This window comes from Oryx dammah, unplaced genomic scaffold (assembly GCF_014754425.2).
Source record: "Oryx dammah isolate SB20612 unplaced genomic scaffold, SCBI_Odam_1.1 HiC_scaffold_2, whole genome shotgun sequence".
NCBI classification, from domain to species: domain Eukaryota; kingdom Metazoa; phylum Chordata; class Mammalia; order Artiodactyla; family Bovidae; genus Oryx; species Oryx dammah.
The window spans coordinates 166,667,905-166,686,673 of NW_024070186.1; the positions used below are offsets into that span (position 1 = coordinate 166,667,905).

At 45.3% G+C, this 18,769-nt stretch overlaps 1 protein-coding gene and 1 pseudogene across 2 annotated transcripts in view; both read left to right on the top strand.

The window, feature by feature from the left end:
- The first annotated feature begins 6,199 nt into the window (after window positions 1–6,199).
- On the top strand, window positions 6,200–7,487 carry LOC120882438 (annotated as a pseudogene).
- Window positions 7,488–12,534: 5,047 nt separating this feature from the next.
- The window catches only part of CIITA (class II major histocompatibility complex transactivator), a 55,734-nt gene continuing 49,499 nt past the window's right edge, over window positions 12,535–18,769 (top strand). For both annotated transcript variants that reach the window (XM_040230360.1, XM_040230368.1), the window contains exon 1: window positions 12,535–12,865. In XM_040230360.1, coding sequence (XP_040086294.1) covers window positions 12,583–12,865 — 283 coding nt within the window. In that variant the 5' untranslated portion in view covers window positions 12,535–12,582. The remainder of the gene's footprint in view (window positions 12,866–18,769) is intronic.

Sequence of the window (18,769 nt, forward strand, 5' to 3'; positions counted from 1 at the left end):
GGAGCCTGGCAGGCTACAGTTCAGGGGGTCGCAAAGAGTCAGACACAGTTGAACAGCTATCACTTTCACTTTCAGCAGGTAGATGACCTCGAGGATTGCCTGAGCCCTGAGCCTTTGGCATAGACACCTTGCACGCGACTCCTCTCTGCAGACCCCAGGGTACTTACTCTCTCTCTCTCTCCCTCTTCTAGTCTCCCACCACAAGTTTCTCATCCCCAAGGCCAGACCACATGTCTAGTTTATAACAAAACTGTGACAACTTTCGCTAAGTCAGTGCTTCCCAAATGTGGTTCCTGCACCATCCTGATGGTAACCAGATAACAGGAGAGGAGGGCTTCACCTGTAGGCTTTCAGTGACAGTGAATCACGTGGCAAGAGAGTTCCCTTTCAACTCTTTCATAATCGCCATCATCAAGAAACTGATCATACCAGAGGATGTGGCTGTTTTGTAGATTAGAACAGACAGATATCAGCAAGGTCACATGACTCAGCCTAGCTGGATATTTTAGACATACAAGAAGTTATAACAAATAAAAATAGGAAGAGCTATGCAATTGCAACTCTGCTAATGAAATAAAAACATTAAAGTGTTATCTAAGTCCCCTGTGTATCCCTCTCTGATGCTGTTCCCCTTCATCCCTCTCATGAACACATCACTTTGCTCTAGGAATAACCAGTCTCCTAAACTGACAGCTGATAATTTTCGTGTACATCCTCCCCTCCTAGGTACCTCATCCCTAGGTAGTACTTTGCAGACTGTAGTTGGATTTATACTTGTTATGTTGTTGAACTTGAAATGTTAACATATGTAGCCTTAGTTCATGTATTTTAACTACTGTGTCAGATTCCATTGTAGCATTATGCGGCCACTTATCTATCCAGTCTACTTTGCAAGAATATCTACGTTGTTTCTAGGTTCTTAAGGTGATTTTTTTAATGGGTCCATGAAATGAGTACCTTCTTTCACTGATTTTTGTTTATGCGTGTTAAGTATCAAGTTTTAATAATAAAATTCAATAGCTTTGATTCTATAATTGTAAAACCTTGCTTTACATATCATTTTCATGTCTCTAAAGTCTATAGGTGCATGCCAAGTCACTTCAGTTGTGTCCAACTCTTTGAGACCCCATGGACTGTAGCCCACCAGGCTCCTCCATCCATATGATTCTCCAGGCAAGAATACTGGAGTGCGTTGTCATGACCTCTTCCAAGGATCTTCTCGACCCAGGGGTGGAACCCACGTCTCTTATGTCGCCTCTCTAATGTTACTCGAAACATCATAAGGACTAATTGACTCTACGTTTGCTTACATCTCACAAGACAGAGCTAATCAAGTAAGTCACAATCACTCAAAGATGGAATTACAGATATGCACAGTATATTTGTCACCATTCATAAGTATTTTAATGCCTTCCTCTCTGAGATAGACATCCTTCAGCCTTAGACATAATGTATAGAAATTTGTGATTAAATTAGCATTGTTTAGCATTATTAGCATTAAAAACCCCAAATTTGTAACAATAATCAAATAATCTTAAGAAACCCAGAATACAATCAGAATTGGAGATGGAATTTAGACTCTCTAAACAGCTGCCTTCCACGAGACAAGTTTAATGTGGTCAGTTTTCCACCATGGAATTGTCAAACAGAATCCACTTAAAGACTTTATCCTTCAATATACACATAAGGAGGAATAGCACCTTTGTTTAAAATTATTCATTTTTTCATGGGAGTGCTGTCAGATAGACTTCCTGACACATAACCTGTGATGATTCTAGAAGGAATTGCGGTTGGGCAATCATGAATGACCAGTGCCACAAAAGGTGTAGTGATTATACCATTAGCTGATCTTGTGAGAAGATTCTGGAATGCCTGTATCAGAATTCAGAGCCCTTAATAACCTGTTTTAAGGTTCTCAGAAATATAATACCCTCATGGGTTTAGCAGCTTATGGACTCGCTTTTATGCCTAACATCACACTATCCTGCAACAGAAGGAGACAAAATTGTAAAGACTCAACCATTAGCCCTTTAAAACTTACACGATATTCCAAAGTGTAATTGATTTGACCGACTCCATTTTTTTAAAAATTATGTTTATTTGGCTGCGCTGGGACTTAGTTGCAGCAGGCGGGGTCTTCGATCTTCATGGCTACATGTGGGATCTTTAGTTGTGGTATGTGGGATCTTTAGTTGTGGTATGTGGGATCTTTAGTTGTGGTATGTGGAATCTGGTTCCCTGATCAGGGATGGAACCCAGATCCCCTGCATTGAGAGAGCGGAGTCTTAGCCAGTGGACCACCAGGGAAACCCCATCACTGAGTCCATTTTTAACAAACACTAAATTCCTTCACTCTGATTGGATCCATCATGTTCAATCCATTAAAGTCACGTGTGTTCCAGGATCCTTATAAAAGACATTCATGTATGTTCTGTGTTGATTGTTATCTGTTAGGTTTTTTTGGCCATCACAAATAACGTTGCTTTGTGTGTCATGATGCACATGGTTAAGACTTTTCCTGGGTTATATAATGAGGAGTGGAAATGCTGGATATGTGCCTCTCCCATTTCAATAGCTATTGCTCAAATGTTAACCTTAGGTGAAGAAAGTCTTCTAAGTGGTCTCCAGCCAAGTAGGAGAGTTTTTGTTTCTCTATATCCTTTGTTGTTGTTTTTCAGTCACTCATTCACGTCCGACTCTTTGAGATCCCAAAGAGTCTCAAAGACTGCAGAGACTGCAGCACGCCAGGCTTCCCTGTCCTCCGCTATCTCCCATCGTTTTGCTCAAACTCATGCCCGCTGAGTCAGTGATGCCATCCAACCATCTCATCCTCTATCATCCCCTTCTCCTCCTGCCTTTAGTCTTTCCCAGCATCAGGATCTACATCCTTACTAGTAACTTTCAAATTTTTTCCCACTTTTCTGATGCAGACAGCTTCAGCTAGGTACCAGTCTACCTTTAAATCCTCTATAACACTTGCTAAGCATGCTTTGTCACCAAAAGACATTGGATCTCAGGATCAGGACCTTCCATAAGCAGAAGAATATAGACAACATTTTACTTTCCATCTGCTCACCACTATTCTTAGGCAAGTGACATGACTTTCCAACTGAGATAGGAATATGGAATTTCCTTTTATGATAAAACAGAGAAAGTAAAAGAGGGGAATAATAACACATGTTGCATGTGATAACTGTAAGACAAAAATTTTACAGGAGGACTTGGATGACTGTAGACAGAGGTAATGCTGTGCTCGTGACTAATCACGAGGGAACACTCTGAGACTGGCGCCTTCTGCAGCAAGGTAACACCTACCTGAAAACAGCAGCATTACAGAAATGAAAGAAATTCTAGGGATGGTGTAATCTGACCTATGTTTCACATGTGATGAAACAAGGCACCAGAGAGAGGAAATAAATTGGTTGTGGTGGCACAGTGAGTCAGGGACCAAATGGAAGCTGGCATTCAGGTTTTCGGGACTAAGCATGTGATGCGGTACTGAACTGGATTGGCAGGAAAGAGGAAGGCAGCCTTGGAAAGGGCTAGGAAAAGCTGCTCTAGCTCCTGGCCCTGTGCACCCAGCAGTTGCAGTTTAATCATCCATTACCCCCACCTTGGGGTGTTGGATGGAGTCCCATGGCCTGCTTCTGATCCCCATCTCGGGGTGTTGGATGGAGACTCATGGCCTGCTTCTGATCCCCATGTCAGGGTGCTGGATGGAGACTCATGGCCTGCTTCTCCTCTCCATCTTGTACTCTTGGGGATGGATTCTCAGGTCTGCTCCACTCTCTCAGGTGCCTCAGAGGTGAGGTACTTAAGAACATGCTTTCCTTATTCCGCACAGCAACTGACCCACCTGCCGTCTTCACAACCATGGCTGACGATTACACACCATCTCTTCCTATTCCTTCTGTTAAAATTCTCTTTTGCATCCCCACCCCCCCCCCCCGCCTTCTTTCCTAACTAATAAATTGTAAGTTCTCAAATCTCCTCTTTTTCCCTCAGGGATAATTGATGGGCATTACCATCTTGTCCAAAGAATTGATGCTTTTGAACTGGTGTTAAAGAAGACTCTTGAGAACCCCTTGGACTGCAAGGAAATCAAACCAATCAGTCCTAATGGAAATCAACCCTGAATACACATTGGAAAGATTGATGCTGAAGCTGAAGCTCCAATACCTTGGTCGCCTGGTATAAAGAGCCGACACGTTGGAAAAGACCCTGATGCTGGGAAAGATTGAGGGCAGGAGGAGAAGTGGGCAGCAGAGGATAAGATGGTTACATAGCATCACCAACTCAATGGACATGAATTTCAGCAAACTCAAATGAATTTGAGCAAAAAATAATGGAGAACAGGGGAGCCTGGTGTGCTGCAATCTATGGGGTCATGACTAGCGACTGAACAGCAGCAACCACCACCTTGTCCAAGAAACCGTGTGGTCTTCCAACTGCTGGGAAGAGAAATCTCAGAAAGAAAGCGGAAGTGGGGGTCAAAGTTTCCTCTTTCTCTCTAACTACAGTAAAGCAGACACTGATCAGCATCACAAAGTTAGTTCTGATGAAGTTGAGGCCTTTTGTACAGGTATCCTGTCATTCTCTTGTCATGAGGAAGACCTGTGTGAAGCTGTAAAACTTTGTGATTGTAGAATTATTCCGAAAAGTATAGCGTTGGTCAAAAAGTTCATTCGAGTTTTTCTGTTATACTTTATGGAAAGACTTGAACCATCTTTTTGGCCAACTCATTATTAAATTTTTGGGCTTCCCTGGTGGCTCAGACGGTAAAGAATCTGCCATGCAAGAGATCCAGGTTCGATCCCTGGGTCAGGAAGATCCCCTGGAGAAGGAAATGGCAACCCACTCCAGTATTCTTGCCTGGAGAACTCCATGGACAGAGGAGCCTGGTGGGCTATAGTCCTTGACGTTGAAAAGAATCGGACACTGCTGAGCACTAACACTGCTCTTCACTTCAATATTAAATTTGCACAAAGAAGTACATGATACCCAGCCTGCAAAAATTATTGATTTGCCCTGTGAATTATGCTTTAAGGCCTAAGAAGTATGCAATTTTGATTATCTTAATTGATAATTTGTTGCCCAGAGTGTATTTACATCTACATCTCTGTTTGCTGAAAAGTATCCTTTGTTAGGTGAGAAGAGCTTTAGAATTTCTATCTTCTACCTCTTGGCCTTTATACATAAAATTTATAATGTCATAGTCTTATTGGACTGCTTATTCAAGCCCAGAGTTGAGTCCATCTCATTTAAAAATTCTGTATTAATTTCAAATTGCTGTTTAGCTTATGCCTTTTTGCTTATGTTTTAGTGGTTCTTCAAGGGCTATTTTTTAAGAGACACTGTGGGTTTTTTTTAATTTTTTATTTGTTTATTTTTGGCTGAGCTGAGTTTTCATTACTGCACAGGTTTTCTCTAGTGTAGCGCTCAGGTTTCTCACTGCGGTGGCCTCTCCTGTTGCAGAGCATGGACTCTAGGGCCTGAGGGCTCAGTAGTTGTGGCTCCCAGGCTCTAGGGCACAAGCTCAATAGTTGTGACACATGGGCTTAGAGGCTGTTCAGCATGTGGGGTCCTGGGTCAGGGATCGAACCTGTGACTCCTGCACTGGCAGGTGGATTCTTTACCACTGAGCCACCAGGGGAGCCCCTCAAAGGCTTTTAATATATATTTTCCACTCTCTCAACCAACACAGAAGAAACATTATGCCACTTCATATAAAGTACAGATTGCCACCATACGGGTCCAATAATCATGCTTTATGCTACACCACCCTTTACGCTGTACCCATCATATATATTGTATCTACATGTATTTAAAAATCACAAGATAGTACCATACCTTTTGCTTTAGGCAGTTATGTTTTTAAATAAAGAGAAAAAAAACCCAATCTTTCAGGACTTCCCTGGTGGTCCAGTGGCTGACTCTGCACTCCCAATCCAGGGGGCCCAGGGTTCAATCCCTGGTCAGGGAACTATGTGTTGTAACTAAAAGATCCTGGTCTGCGCTCTGGCCACGGCGGCGGTGGAGGTTCCCGGTGGGGACTGGGTCCGGAGCGGGTCGCTGGACCCAAAGCTGAGGGGGGTGGCTGGGGTGTCAATGGGCTCCCTCGCCGCCGCCTCGGCGGCCTGATGAAGTAAGAGGGGTCGGCTGTGAGTGTGTGACGTTGAGTGCTTCAGATCTGGTCACTATGGTACGAGAACGAAAATGCATATTGTGCCACATTGTGTACAGCTCAAAAAAGGAGATGGAGGAACACATGCGGAGCATGTCACATCGCAGGGAACTTGAGAGCCTGAAGGGCAGATCTGCAGAGAGTCAAAAACCAACCATGAGCCTGAAGCAGGAAGTGACACCTCTGGCTGCCTCCCTAAGAACAGATGAAAGAACTGAAAATGTTGCTATTCAAAGGCGACATAGCACGCAATTATCTCCTGACTATACAATACCTTTGACGGATTTGACAAAAGAGCTGCACAGCCAGGAGAGCTCTACACTATCAGAGAATCATAATGCCCAGGAAAGTAATGGAGAAGGAAACTCCTTATCATCAAATGCATCCTCAGCCCTTGCAAACTCCAGTTTGGCAGATGCAGCCACAGACAGCAGCTGTACCTCTGATGTGGAACAGAATGATGGCCAGAATGTTAGAAAGAAATGAAGAGCCACTGGAGATGGATCTTCTCCTGAATGGCCAAGTCTTGAGAGAAAAAATAAAAGAAGGAAAATTAAAGGAAAGAAAGAACGTTCTCAGGTTGACCAGCTGCTGAGTATTTCTTTACGAGAGGAAGAACTAAGCAAATCATTGCAGTGCATGGATAACAATCTTCTACAAGCTCGTGCAGCACTTCAGACAGCTTATGTTGAAGTTCAAAGGCTACTTATGCTTAAGCAGCAGATAACTATGGAAATGAGTGCCCTGAGGACCCATAGAATACAGATTCTACAGGAATTACAAGAAACATATGAACCTTCTGAACATCCAGACCAGGTTCCCCCTAGCCTTACACGAGAACAGAAGAATGTTAGATCTCAAACATCTACTGATGGCCCACTTCTGCCTAGTGCTTTTTTTCCCGAATTTCCTGGAACCTCTATCTTCCCACGCGTCTCCATCACCCACTGGAACCCCTCTCCAGGCAATCACATCTTCTTTCCAAGCTCATGGCAGTGTTCATGCTCCCGACTCGTCAGTTCAGATTAAACAAGAACCCATGTCTCCTGAACAAGAAGAGACTGTGAATGCCATATCACAAGGCTCTGCTTGCAGTGTGTCCAAGGAATTACTGCAAGCTAATAGTATGTAAACTTTTCTCTGTGTTAAGGGCAACCCTATAGTGGGTCTGGGGCAATTTTATATTCGTGATGTGATGTCATACTTGTCCATTAAATCTAAAGTTATAACAGGACTTCCCTGGGGATCCAGTGGCTAAGACTTCACACTCCCATACAGGGGGCCTCAGGAACTAGATCCTACATGCTACAAGTAAAGATTCTGCGTCCGCAACTAAAAGAATCCTGCATGCCGCAACGAAGATAGAAGATCCTGTGTGCCGCAACTAAGACCCCACACAGCCAAATAAATAAATAAAATGATAAAATAAAATAAAATGAATAAATAAAAAAAAATTTTTTTTAGTTCAAAAAATAAATAAATAAAAGATCCTGTGTGCCACAAATGAGATCTGGCACAGCCAAATAAATAAATTTTTTAAAAATAAATTTAAAAACACTTATACTTACCTAAAGATTACTATTTCTGACACTCTTTAGTTCTTCCCAACTGGTATCTAACTGAGTTTCTAACTGGTATAATTTTCCTTCCATCTAAAGAACTTATTTTAGCATTTCTTAAAATGCAGGACACACTCTTTTAGTTTTTTAAGTTTAAAACTATCTATTTTTTTCCCACACATTTGAGGGATAGTTTCACTGTATTTAGAAATCTGGGTTGACGATTTGTTTCTTTGCAGCTCTTCCAAAATACTGTTCCGCTGTCTTCTGGTGTCCATGATGTCGCGTGAAAAGTTAGTGATGATTCACGTACCCTCACGTATGTAATGTGCTCTTGTTTTGTTTCTTTATCTTTTGGCTGTGCTGTGTGGCATGTGGGATCGTGGATCCCTGATCAGGGATTAAAGCTGCACCCCCTGCACTGGCAGTGTGGAGTCTTAACCACTGGGCCACCAGGGAAGTCCCTGCAATGTGTTCTTTTGATCTGGCTCCTTTCACAAATTTCTCCTTATCTTTAGTTTTCAGTTTGACTATGATATGCCTACGTGTGGGTTTCCTTGTAATTGTCTTGCTGAGCTTCATAGTTTTCATGCTGTTTACTTTTCACCAAAGTTGAGAAATTTGGGGCTTTATTTCTTCAAACTTTTTTCTACCCCATTCTTTCACTTCTTCTGTCATTCTAAGTATGTATAAGTAGAACCTTTTGACATTGTCCCACAGATCCTTGAAGCTCTTTTCTTTTTCAATCTTTTTCTCTCTGTTTTTCAGATCAAATAATCTCTATTGTGACATCTTAAGTGAAAAAGTTGGCTTAAAGCTCAACATTCAGAAAACGAAGATCATGGCATCTGGTCCCATCACTTCATGGCAGATAGATGGGGAAACAATGGAAACACTGTCAGACTTTAGTTTTCTGGGCTCCAAAATCACTGCAGATGGTGACTGCAGCCATGAAATTAAAAGACGCTTACTCCTTGGAAGGAAAGTTATGACCAACCTAGATAGCACATTGAAAAGGAGAGACATTACTTTGCCGACTAAGGTCCATCTAGTCAAGGCTATGGTTTTTCCTGTGGTCATGTATGGATGTGAGAGTTGGACTGTGAAGAAGGCTGAGCACCGAAGAATTGAGGCTTTTGAACTGTGGTGTTGGAGAAGACTCTTGAGAGTCCCTTGGACTGCAAGGAGATCCAACCAGTCCCTTCTGAAGGAGATCAGTCCTGGATGTTCTTTGGAAGGAATGATGCTAAAGCTGAAACTCCAGTACTTTGGCCACCTCATGCGAAGAGTTGACTCATTGGAAAAGACTCTGATGCTGGGAGGGATTGGGGGCAGGAGGAGAAGGGGACGACAGAGGATGAGATGGCTGGATGACATCACCGACCCGATGGACGCGAGTCTGAGTGAACTCCGGGAGTTGGTAATGGACAGGGAGGCCTGGCATGCTGCAATTCATGGGGTCGCAAAGAGTCGGACATGACTGAGCGACTGAACTGAACTGAAGGTTTCTTCTGTTATCCTCTTTTTGCCATTAATCCAATCCAAAGACTTTTAAATTTTCATACATTGTAATTTTCACTTCGATCATTACCATTTGGTAATTTTTAGTAGTTTCTGTTTTTCTGCGGAAAGTTCCTATTTTTAAATTTTCATCAGCATGTTTTCCTTCGCACCCTTTGTGTCTGTTTCATTCACGCTTAGACTCACTGCTTTAACAAATCCTTGTCACAGGACTTCCCTGGCACCCAGTGGTTTAAGACATCATTTTTCAATGCATGGGATACAAATTCAATCCCTGGTCAGGGAGCAAAGATCCCACATGCCTCTGGGCCCCAAAAAACAAAACATAAAACAGAAGCAATATTGTAACAAAGTCAGTAAAGACTTGAAAAATAGAAAGATTTTTAAAAGTAAAAATAAAAAGATTTTAAAAAAAACCTTGTCTGCTAATTTCAACATCTGGGTCATCTGGGGATCAATTTCCATTGATTGTCCTTTTCTCCTGAGAATGGGTCCCTTTTTCCTATCCCCTTATAGTCAAGTAATTTTGGATAGGTACTGTGTGCTGCGATTCATGGGGTCGCAGAGTCGGATGCGACTGAGCAACTGAACTGAACTGAACTGCCTATCACAATACGTGGTAAATGAAGGAAAGTTACACGGCTCAAAATAGCCGGGAGTTAAACTCCCCTCCAGGTCCTCCCCATCATTCTATGCAAAACAAAGAACTTTCTCACCCGAAGGAAACAAATAGACATTAAGGTTGATTATGCCCAGCTCCCTGTCGGTCCCAGCCTCTGGCTGATCTCCAGAATTCCTTGCCCCAGCCGTTTAAGAGATAACTACTCCGAACCACCTTGGAGAAGAACAGGCCCCCTTGAGACAATAGATTTCCACATATATGCCTATATATACTTGCTCTTTTCTTGGGTTAGTGCAGCAGCTCACTAATCTGACTGCTGCCCCTTCTCGCCTCATTAAAGGTGATCTGTTCTTGTAAAGTGCCGGTCTCATTCTTTTTCTGAACCTCGCCTTCTCTAACTCCATAGAAAGAAAGAAGAAAGAAAGTGAAGTCGCTCAGTCATGTCCGACTCTGCAACCCCATGGTCTGTAGCCCACCAGGCTTCTCTGTCCATGGGATTCTCTAGGCAAGAATACTGGAGTGGGTTGCCACTTCCTTCTCCATACCCTACAGTAAACACCCTGGTTTGTGTTATAATCTGAACAGGGTTAACTTTGTTGTTGCTGCTGTTTCAGCAGGCTCCTATCTTGGCTGGAATCAAATGCCTAGTCTCCTGCCCTTAACACAACCCCCATGGTAGGTTACAACTCAAGTTGCAGCTCACTTCTTTTAGTCTGAGTTGAGCTGTGAATGCATGAATGAACAAGAACTCGAATGAGCCATGAATGCAGGGTTCAGAGGTCAACCACACATTTGGACAGTTGATACCCAGAATTTGGAGCAGCTTCTCTCTGTCTCTCTCCTTCTTGGAATTTCTACTCCCACTTTCCAGCAACTATTATTATCTCAAATTTTGTCCTCTGATTATTCGGGGCAGTAAAACTTTTTTTTTTCCCAAACGGAATTTTACTTGCCCTGCAGAACACAAACTGAGACCTCCTTGAGCTAAGCTAATGAGCTGGGAATTCACCAGTAATATTCTTGTCTTCCACCTATTGACTCCTGTCCAGCATCTGCCTGCTCTGATTGCTCCCCAGGGCCTTCAGGTAGTTGTTGTTTATACTTTCCTCTGCCTCCCAGCCATCAGAGTTTATAGTTGTCATTCTGGTAGTGTTGGTCAAATAGGAACTCTCACCCATACTGGAAGTGGAAATCCCTATTTGTCTCATTGAAATGAACAATGCAAATGGTCCCATCTGAGAGATGGTAAAATGAGGCCAGGAAAGGAAACAAGGTCACAGTGTGTTTCTGGAAGAGCAATCAGCTATGGTATAAAAAGCGGGGGCTGAGGTTTCTCAGGGTCAAATCCTACAACAGACTGGCTCCTATGCAAAGCCTGTTTTCTGTGTTATTAATTAGGGATAATATTAGTATATAGTCAATTTTCATGAAGTGCTTACTAGGACCAGCACTAAGCCCCTTATACATACTACCTCTTTTAATCCTCAGAAAAACCTGATGAGATTGAATTACTTTTACTGGGAGATTTTTCAGAGGAAGGGACTGAGGTTTAATGAGGCTGAGCCCAAGGTGACACAACTACTTGCATGATTAATCAATAATCATAATGGCTCATATTTATTGAATTCAAATTTATTGAACTGTTATCAAGTTGTGGGTGATGCGGTAGGTACTCTCTAGGCGTTATCTTGCTTACTCTTCCCTACAACTCTAAGATGTAAATACTATTATTATCACTCCATGTTTTTGTAACAGGGAAGAGTCAATTTTGAGTCAAAATTGACTCTTCCCTGCAAGATCTGTGTCTTTGGCTGCTTTTGTTATTATAATCACACATAAAGCCCTGCCTCAGAGAATCATGCCCCTCTGCCTGTTAAACTAAAATGCCTCTGTTCAGAACCCTGTCCACCTGTAGATGGCAGGAAGGAAAAAATTAACACATCTCCCTGCCTGAGGCTTGCCCTTCTAGGAGACACTTATAAGATTAAATAGCCTCTACTCTGTTTCCTCACCTCCCTGCTATCTCTGATACATAAAAGTACCTGGTATCCAGACCGGGACAAGATGGTTATTTTGAGTCGTTAGTCTGCCATCTTCTTGGTCAGGCTTTAGGAATAAAGCCGTATTCATTCCTTGCCTCAATACCTCGCCTCTTGGATTTGCTGGCCTGTCCTGCCATGAGCAGAGTGAGCTTGGACTCAGTAACGTTTTCAGATGGAGAAATGGCGGCAAGGAGAGGCTAAGTAACTTGCCAAATATCAAGTAATTGGGGATTTGAACCCAGCAGACTGGCTCCAAACACAACTGCTTAATTGCTATGCGCCAGTGCCTTCTTGTTATGATGCAACATCTGAGAAAGCCTATCACCTTATAGGTCCTCAAAGAGGCAAGCCTTGTTCCTCTTAGTAAATACTGGATGGGGTCTAAAGGAATCCACAAAGCCGTGACCTTCTTTGGCATATGCACACGCATGGTATGCACGTATCTATGGGTCTAAATCAAGACCAGAACCCACTTCCATCAATTCATCAGGCAACCCCAGCCTAACGTGCAAATGAGGAAATCCTCCTCAGCAGGAATAAGCTGCAGAGGTTCCCCCATTCTGATTTTCACTTCACGTTTTGGATGCTACAAGCCGGGTGAGCAGAGATACCAGGCGCTGGCCCAGGGGAGCTGCCCTGCATCTCAGCACCACCATGAATCACTTCCAGACCATCTTGACTCAGGTCCGGATGTTACTCTCTAGCCATCGGCCGAGCCAAGTGCAGGCGCTTCTGGACAACCTGCTGGCAGAAGAGCTCCTCTCCAGGGAGTACCACTATGCCCTGCTCCATGAGTCTGATGATGAGGCTCTGGCCAGGAAGATCTCCTTGACCCTGCTGGAGAAAGAAGACCCAGACTTGGCCCTCTTGGGGTGGATCTGGAGTGGGCTGCAGGCCCCCACAGCCGAGAGGGACCCCAGCTACAAGGACCCTGGTGGTAAGTTGCCATCCATCCCTTTTTTCTCATGAAGCCATGCCTGGCTATCAGCAGCTCAGGGCTTTTCCCTCTAATCTCTGAAAGGGAGGTCCTCATGTTCATCTCTGTCCCAAGCTGAGAAGGCAGAATGGATAGGAATCAGGGTCTCTGGTTGAGCTGACAGGAGCAGCAAGTGCTCAGAGAGCTCAGGCTGGGATGCCAAGAGCATTGGCGGAACAGTGTGCTTTCCACTCTGCTTAAAAGTAAGCCGTCCTGGAGGCACACAGCCAAATGCCCACTGGTTTGCTCTCTGAGCTGCCTGGGTATCTTAGGCACGTGCAAGGCACTGGTGAAGGGCACAAATGGACAAATCAGCCACTGCCTGCAAGTGGGAAAGACGGATGCTGGCACAATCAGTGTGTCTCAAAGATGAAGACATAGGTTGCCACAGAGAGGAAGGGCTGAAGAGCTGGAGAGCAGAGATTGCCGTGTGTGCACATGTGTGTGTGAGCACAGGTGCATGTTTGTGTGGGCGTGTGTGTGTGCAAGTGTATGCACATGCCTGTGTGTGCATCCGGGTCATAGAGAGAGAGGGAAACTGAAAGACAGACAGGGAGGGAGAGAATGGGAAGGAGAGACAGGAGAGAAAGAGAGGGAGGTAGACAGAAGGACAGAAGAAGGGAGGAAGGATGGGAGGAAAGAAGAGAGAGAGGGAGGAAGAAAGAGAAAGAGAGGGAGAAAGAGAGAGAGAAAGAGAAGAGGAACCAAGTTGGAGGGAGTGTCTCATTTTTAAAGGGTACCGCTGACTCCTGACTCATCTTAAAGCAGGAAAAAAAGCGTATGCCATACTATTTCCACTCGCATCCTTGGCTCCTCAAACATTTTCGGTCTTCTTTCCCACTTGCAAGAAGGTTCTCACTTTGTTGCAAACAACAGTCTTCTTAATTTTTATTTTTGGACATGCCACGCAGCTTGAGGGATCTTAGTTCCCCCAACCAGGTGTGTTAAACCCAGGCCGCCCCCCACAACCTGGCTGCAGAAGCGTGGAGTCCTAACCACTGGACCACCAGGGAATTCCCACTAACAACATTCTTCCTAGAGACACTTACTTTTCAGCCTCTGTTACATAAACCTGTGCTTTTCCCAATTTTGTGAGCTGATATCATAAATTCTAGTCCTTGGTCCTTTTATGGTTTTGGAGTAACTTACAACTTGATATAATCACAATTCACATCTATTGAGTATTTAGTTGCTTGCCAGGCACACCGAAGCCAGTGGGTTTTCTCATAACCACCCTAACCCTTTAATGATCTCATGCATCAGAGAAGGAAATGGCAACCCACTCCAGTGTTCTTGCCTGGTGAATCCCAGGGATGGGGGAGCCTGGTGGGCTGCCGTCTACGGGGTCACACAGAGTCGGACATGACTGAAGCGACTTAGCAGCAGCAGCAGCCTTATGTTACACAGGAAAAGACAGAGTCCCCAGAGGTGACCAACTCCGGTCCCCAAGCAGGAAGTGTTGAGGCTGGATTTGAAGGCAGACACACTTGTGGCTCAGTCTGGTCTTAAGGGCTAAACAGCCGCTTGATGATTTTGCCATGGGCTCTAGGGAAATGTAGGCATTTCTCCAACTCTTATGCCAAGATACATGTTTAGAAGGGGGTGGGCTGTCTTCCTGGGTGAAGTCTCGCCCAGACCATCTCTGTCTGTTCCTCAGACACATCTTTTACTCTCCCCCTCCTAAAAGACCCTCGGGGAGCTGAGACATCTCTATCACCTGAATGGCCTCCCTGATTTCTTAATGGGAGTGCAAGCCACTTATGGGGTCTTTTTAAAACCTTTTTTATTTTATATTGGAGTATAGTTGCTTTACAATATTGTGTTAGCTTCAGGCATACAGCAAAGTGACTCAGGGATACATATGCATGTATCTACTCTTTTCTCAAATTCCTTTCCAATTTAGGTTGTTACATAATATTGAGCAGAGTTCCCTGCGGCACATGGTAGGTCCTTGTAGGTTGTTCTTCTTGTTGTTTCTATTCAGTCGTTAAGTTGTGTCTGACTCTTTGCGACCCCTTGGACTGTAGCAGGCTCATCTGTCCTCCACTATCTCCCGGAATCTGCGCAAATCCATGTCCATTGAGTCAACGATGCTATCTAGCCGCTATCTCATCCTCTGCCGCTCTTTTCTCCTTTTGCTTCAATCTTTCCCAGCATCAGGGTCTTTTCCAAAGAGTCTGCTCTTTGCATCAGGGGGCCAAAGTATTGAAGCTTCAGCTTCAGCAGTGTCTTTCCAAGGAATATTCAGGGTTGATTTCCTTGTCCGTTATCTATTTTAAATACAACAGTGTGTACATGTCACTCCTAAAGATGCTACCAGAAAACTACTAGAGCTCATCAATGAATTCGACAAAGTTGCAGGTTACAGAATTAACACACAGAAATCTGTTGCATTTCTCTGCAATGAAAGACCAGAAAGGGAAATGAAAGGAACAGTTCTGTTTACCATTGCATGAAAATGAGTAAAATACGCAGGAATAAACCTATGGAAGGAGGCAAAAGACCTGCACTCTGAAAACTGTAAGATGCAGATGAAAGAAACTGCAGAGAACACACATAGCCTATGCAGTCTTGATGTAGGGGCAGATGCCAACTTCAGGGGTCTCAAGGCCTTCCTCTCTCCTTGACACACTCCCTGCAAACTGCAGCCTCCACTCTGCTGGCTGCCCACACCTCTGCCCCTCCCTCTCGCTTCGAGGGCGGGTTCCTGTTATTAAACTCCGTTTCCTCCCAGGGGATGTAATATATTTATTTCTGATGCCATGTGACTCTAGAAAGGGAACTGAGCTCCGTTCGGTCTTCAGGAGCCTGGGAGACAAGGAAGGATAAATTGCTTCCTTTCCTTGTTTCTCCCCCGCTACCCTCTTCCAGGCCAGCTCCTCCCAGGCCTGAGAGACTCCAGCTGTAAGGACTACGGGCAGTGATGCAGCCAGGGGGCACGGAGATAGGGACAAGGAGAAGAGGGGGAGGAGAAGTGTGTGGTTTGTATAAATAAAGGGTACTGACTTGAGTTAAACAGGGCTTCAGAAAAAGAAATCAGAGTATGAAGTTTCTGTAACTCTCTCTATAACCCTATCGTGATCGTCATCCTCCGCTGCCCTAAACCCTGCACCGGCTTCCCGTGTTACTCAGAGGAAAGCTAAATCTGGACGATTCCCATGAGGTCCTTCAAAATCTGGTTCATCCCTGCTCTGCTCCCACCCTATACTCCTGCCGTCTTATCTTCTCCAGCCATGCTGGTACCCTTGGGGTCCCTGGGACAGGCGGGCACACTCCCTGCCACAGGACCTCTGCACATGCTGTTGCCTCCATCTGAACACTCTTTTCTCCAGATATCTTCTGGGCCAACCTCCTTGAATCCTTTAGCTCTTTCCTCAAGTATCAGCTTCTCAGGGAGTCCTACCCTGATCATCCTATTTAAATTTGCAACTCTCCCTCCACACTCTGAGTACCACTCCCCACACTGACATGTTTACCTTCGATACTCTTTACTTTTGTATAATGTTTGTTGTTGATTATTTATTTAGTCAAGCTGCACAGCTTGGGGGATTTTAGTTCTCCAAGCAGGGACTGAACCCGGGCCCTTGGCAATGTGAGCACAGAGTCCTAACCATCGGACCCCAGGGAGGTTCCTCTGTTTGCTGCCTATTGTCTGACTCTCTCGCTGGAAAATAAGCACCCTGTGGGGAGGGGTCTACGCTTTTATCACAGATGTATCATGAACACTTAATATAATGCCTGGAAAAGGATAGGTATGCAATGTGTGTTTGTTGAATATTAGACTACTGGATGGTAGGTAGATGGGTGGGTGGATGGGTGGGTGGGTAGATGAATGGTTGATGGGTAGGTGCATAGGTGGATGGGTGATAAGTGGTGGGTGGGTAGGTGTTTGGGTGATGGGTGGGTGGGGGATGTGTGGGTAGGTGGGTGGGGGCACAGGTGAATGGTTGATAGGTAGGTAGATGGATGGGATGGATGATGGATGGGTGGGTGGGTAAGGAAGTGGATAGGTGGGTGGGTGATGGGAGGGTAGGTGGGTAGGTGGCTGGGTGATGAGTGGATGGGGGGTGTGCGTAGGTGGGTGGGGGCATAGGTGAATGGTTGATGGGTAGGTGGTTAGGTGGATGGATGGGGGGTGGGTGGGTGGGTAGGTGGGAAGGATAGGAGAATGGTTGATGGGTAGGTGCATAGATGGCTGGGTGATGGGTGGATGGGGAGATGGATGAGTGTGTGGATGGCTCATGTTTACCATTACTCTCACTCCACAGATGAGTACTCTGAGGCACAGGGAGGTGAATGGTCGCCTTGATCATGGCCTGGGGAGGGGTGGCTATTAGATCTCATGGGCCCAGATCACTCGTTGCACTTTCTGGTTGGCTGCCTCTTTTGAATAACCCAAAGGGATACCGTAAGTCTACCCGAAGCAGGCTGACCGTCTTCAAACTGAAACCAGCCTGATGATTCAGAAGTCACCTTTGGATATGATAATGCTTCAGCTGCAGTTGTGCAGGAAGCCCGCTTTGGGGGTTGACTCTGCTGCACAGAAAAGCACGTGTGCATCCAGCCCCCAGCAAGCTCAGTGGAGGCCCAAGAGTCTGGACAGAACTCAGCTACCTGACTGGGGACAGTGAGTGACAACCCCTGGAGGACAATCACGGGCCAGAGAAGAGAGACTTAGCATGGCAGTGATGGAGGGAGAACTAGGCTGGAAGCTGAACAGCTCTAGTCCTGCAGCCATGCCCTGCTGCTTACAAATTGTGTAACCTCGGCCACATGCCTGAAACAGTCTGATGCTCAGTTTTTTCATCACTAAAATGGGAGTGATGATATAAACCTCCCAGGGTCATAGCAAGGGTTCAGTGAGATGGTTTCTGAGAAACTATCCCAGGAAGCGCTTGGCATTAGATAGATAACTCTAGGAATGTCGGACACATACACATTGTGCTGTGCTCAATTGCTCAGGCATGCATGGTTAGTCACTTCAGTTGTGTCTGACTCTTTTGCCATGGACCCACATGAGCCTACCAGGCTCCTCTATACTGGAGGAACTATCCCAGGCAAGAATACTGGAGTGGGTTGCCATTTCCTTCTGCAGGGGATCTTCCTGACCCAGGAATTGAACCTGCATGTCTTACATCTCCTGTGTTGGACTGGGGGGAGGATAAACCAGGGAGTTGAGTCTGCAGTCTCTTTGGGGGCTCCACATCACATCTAGACACCTACTCCAGTGCTGAGTGTGTGGCCACTATGCGCATCTGAGAGTTAACATGACTCCCACCCTCAAGCTGGCACGTTGCTGCTGCTACTGCTGCTAAGTCGCTTCAGTTGTGTCCGACTCTGTGCGACCCCATAGACGGCAGCCCACCAGGCTCCCCTGTCCCTGGGATTCTCCAGGCAAGAACACTGGAGTGGGTTGCCATTTCCTTCTCCAATGCGTGAAAGTGAAAATTGAAAGTGAAGTCGCTCAGTCGTGTCCGACTCCTAGCGACCCCATGGACTGCAGCCCACCAGGCTCCTCCGTCCATGGGATTTTCCAGGCAAGAGTATACTGGAGTGGGGTGCCATTGCCGTTGGTTAAGCACATATACTGTGGCTTCAGCCAGCCTCGGTGCGAGCTGTGACTCCCTGATTCCAAGGGCTATGATGCCGGTCCCTTCCTGGGATCCCTCGGTTTCCCCATCTGTAAAATGCAGATGATGCTAGCATTCAGAGTAGCTATTCCAAGAATTCAGTGATGTCATCCAAAACACACGCAGTGCTGCCAGGAGGAAAGCTCGTTCTGACTCGTCAGCCTCCGGGGTGGCATTCGGGGCAACCACAGACTTGAGGTGAATGCAGGGATGACCGGTGGCAAGGTCAGACCCA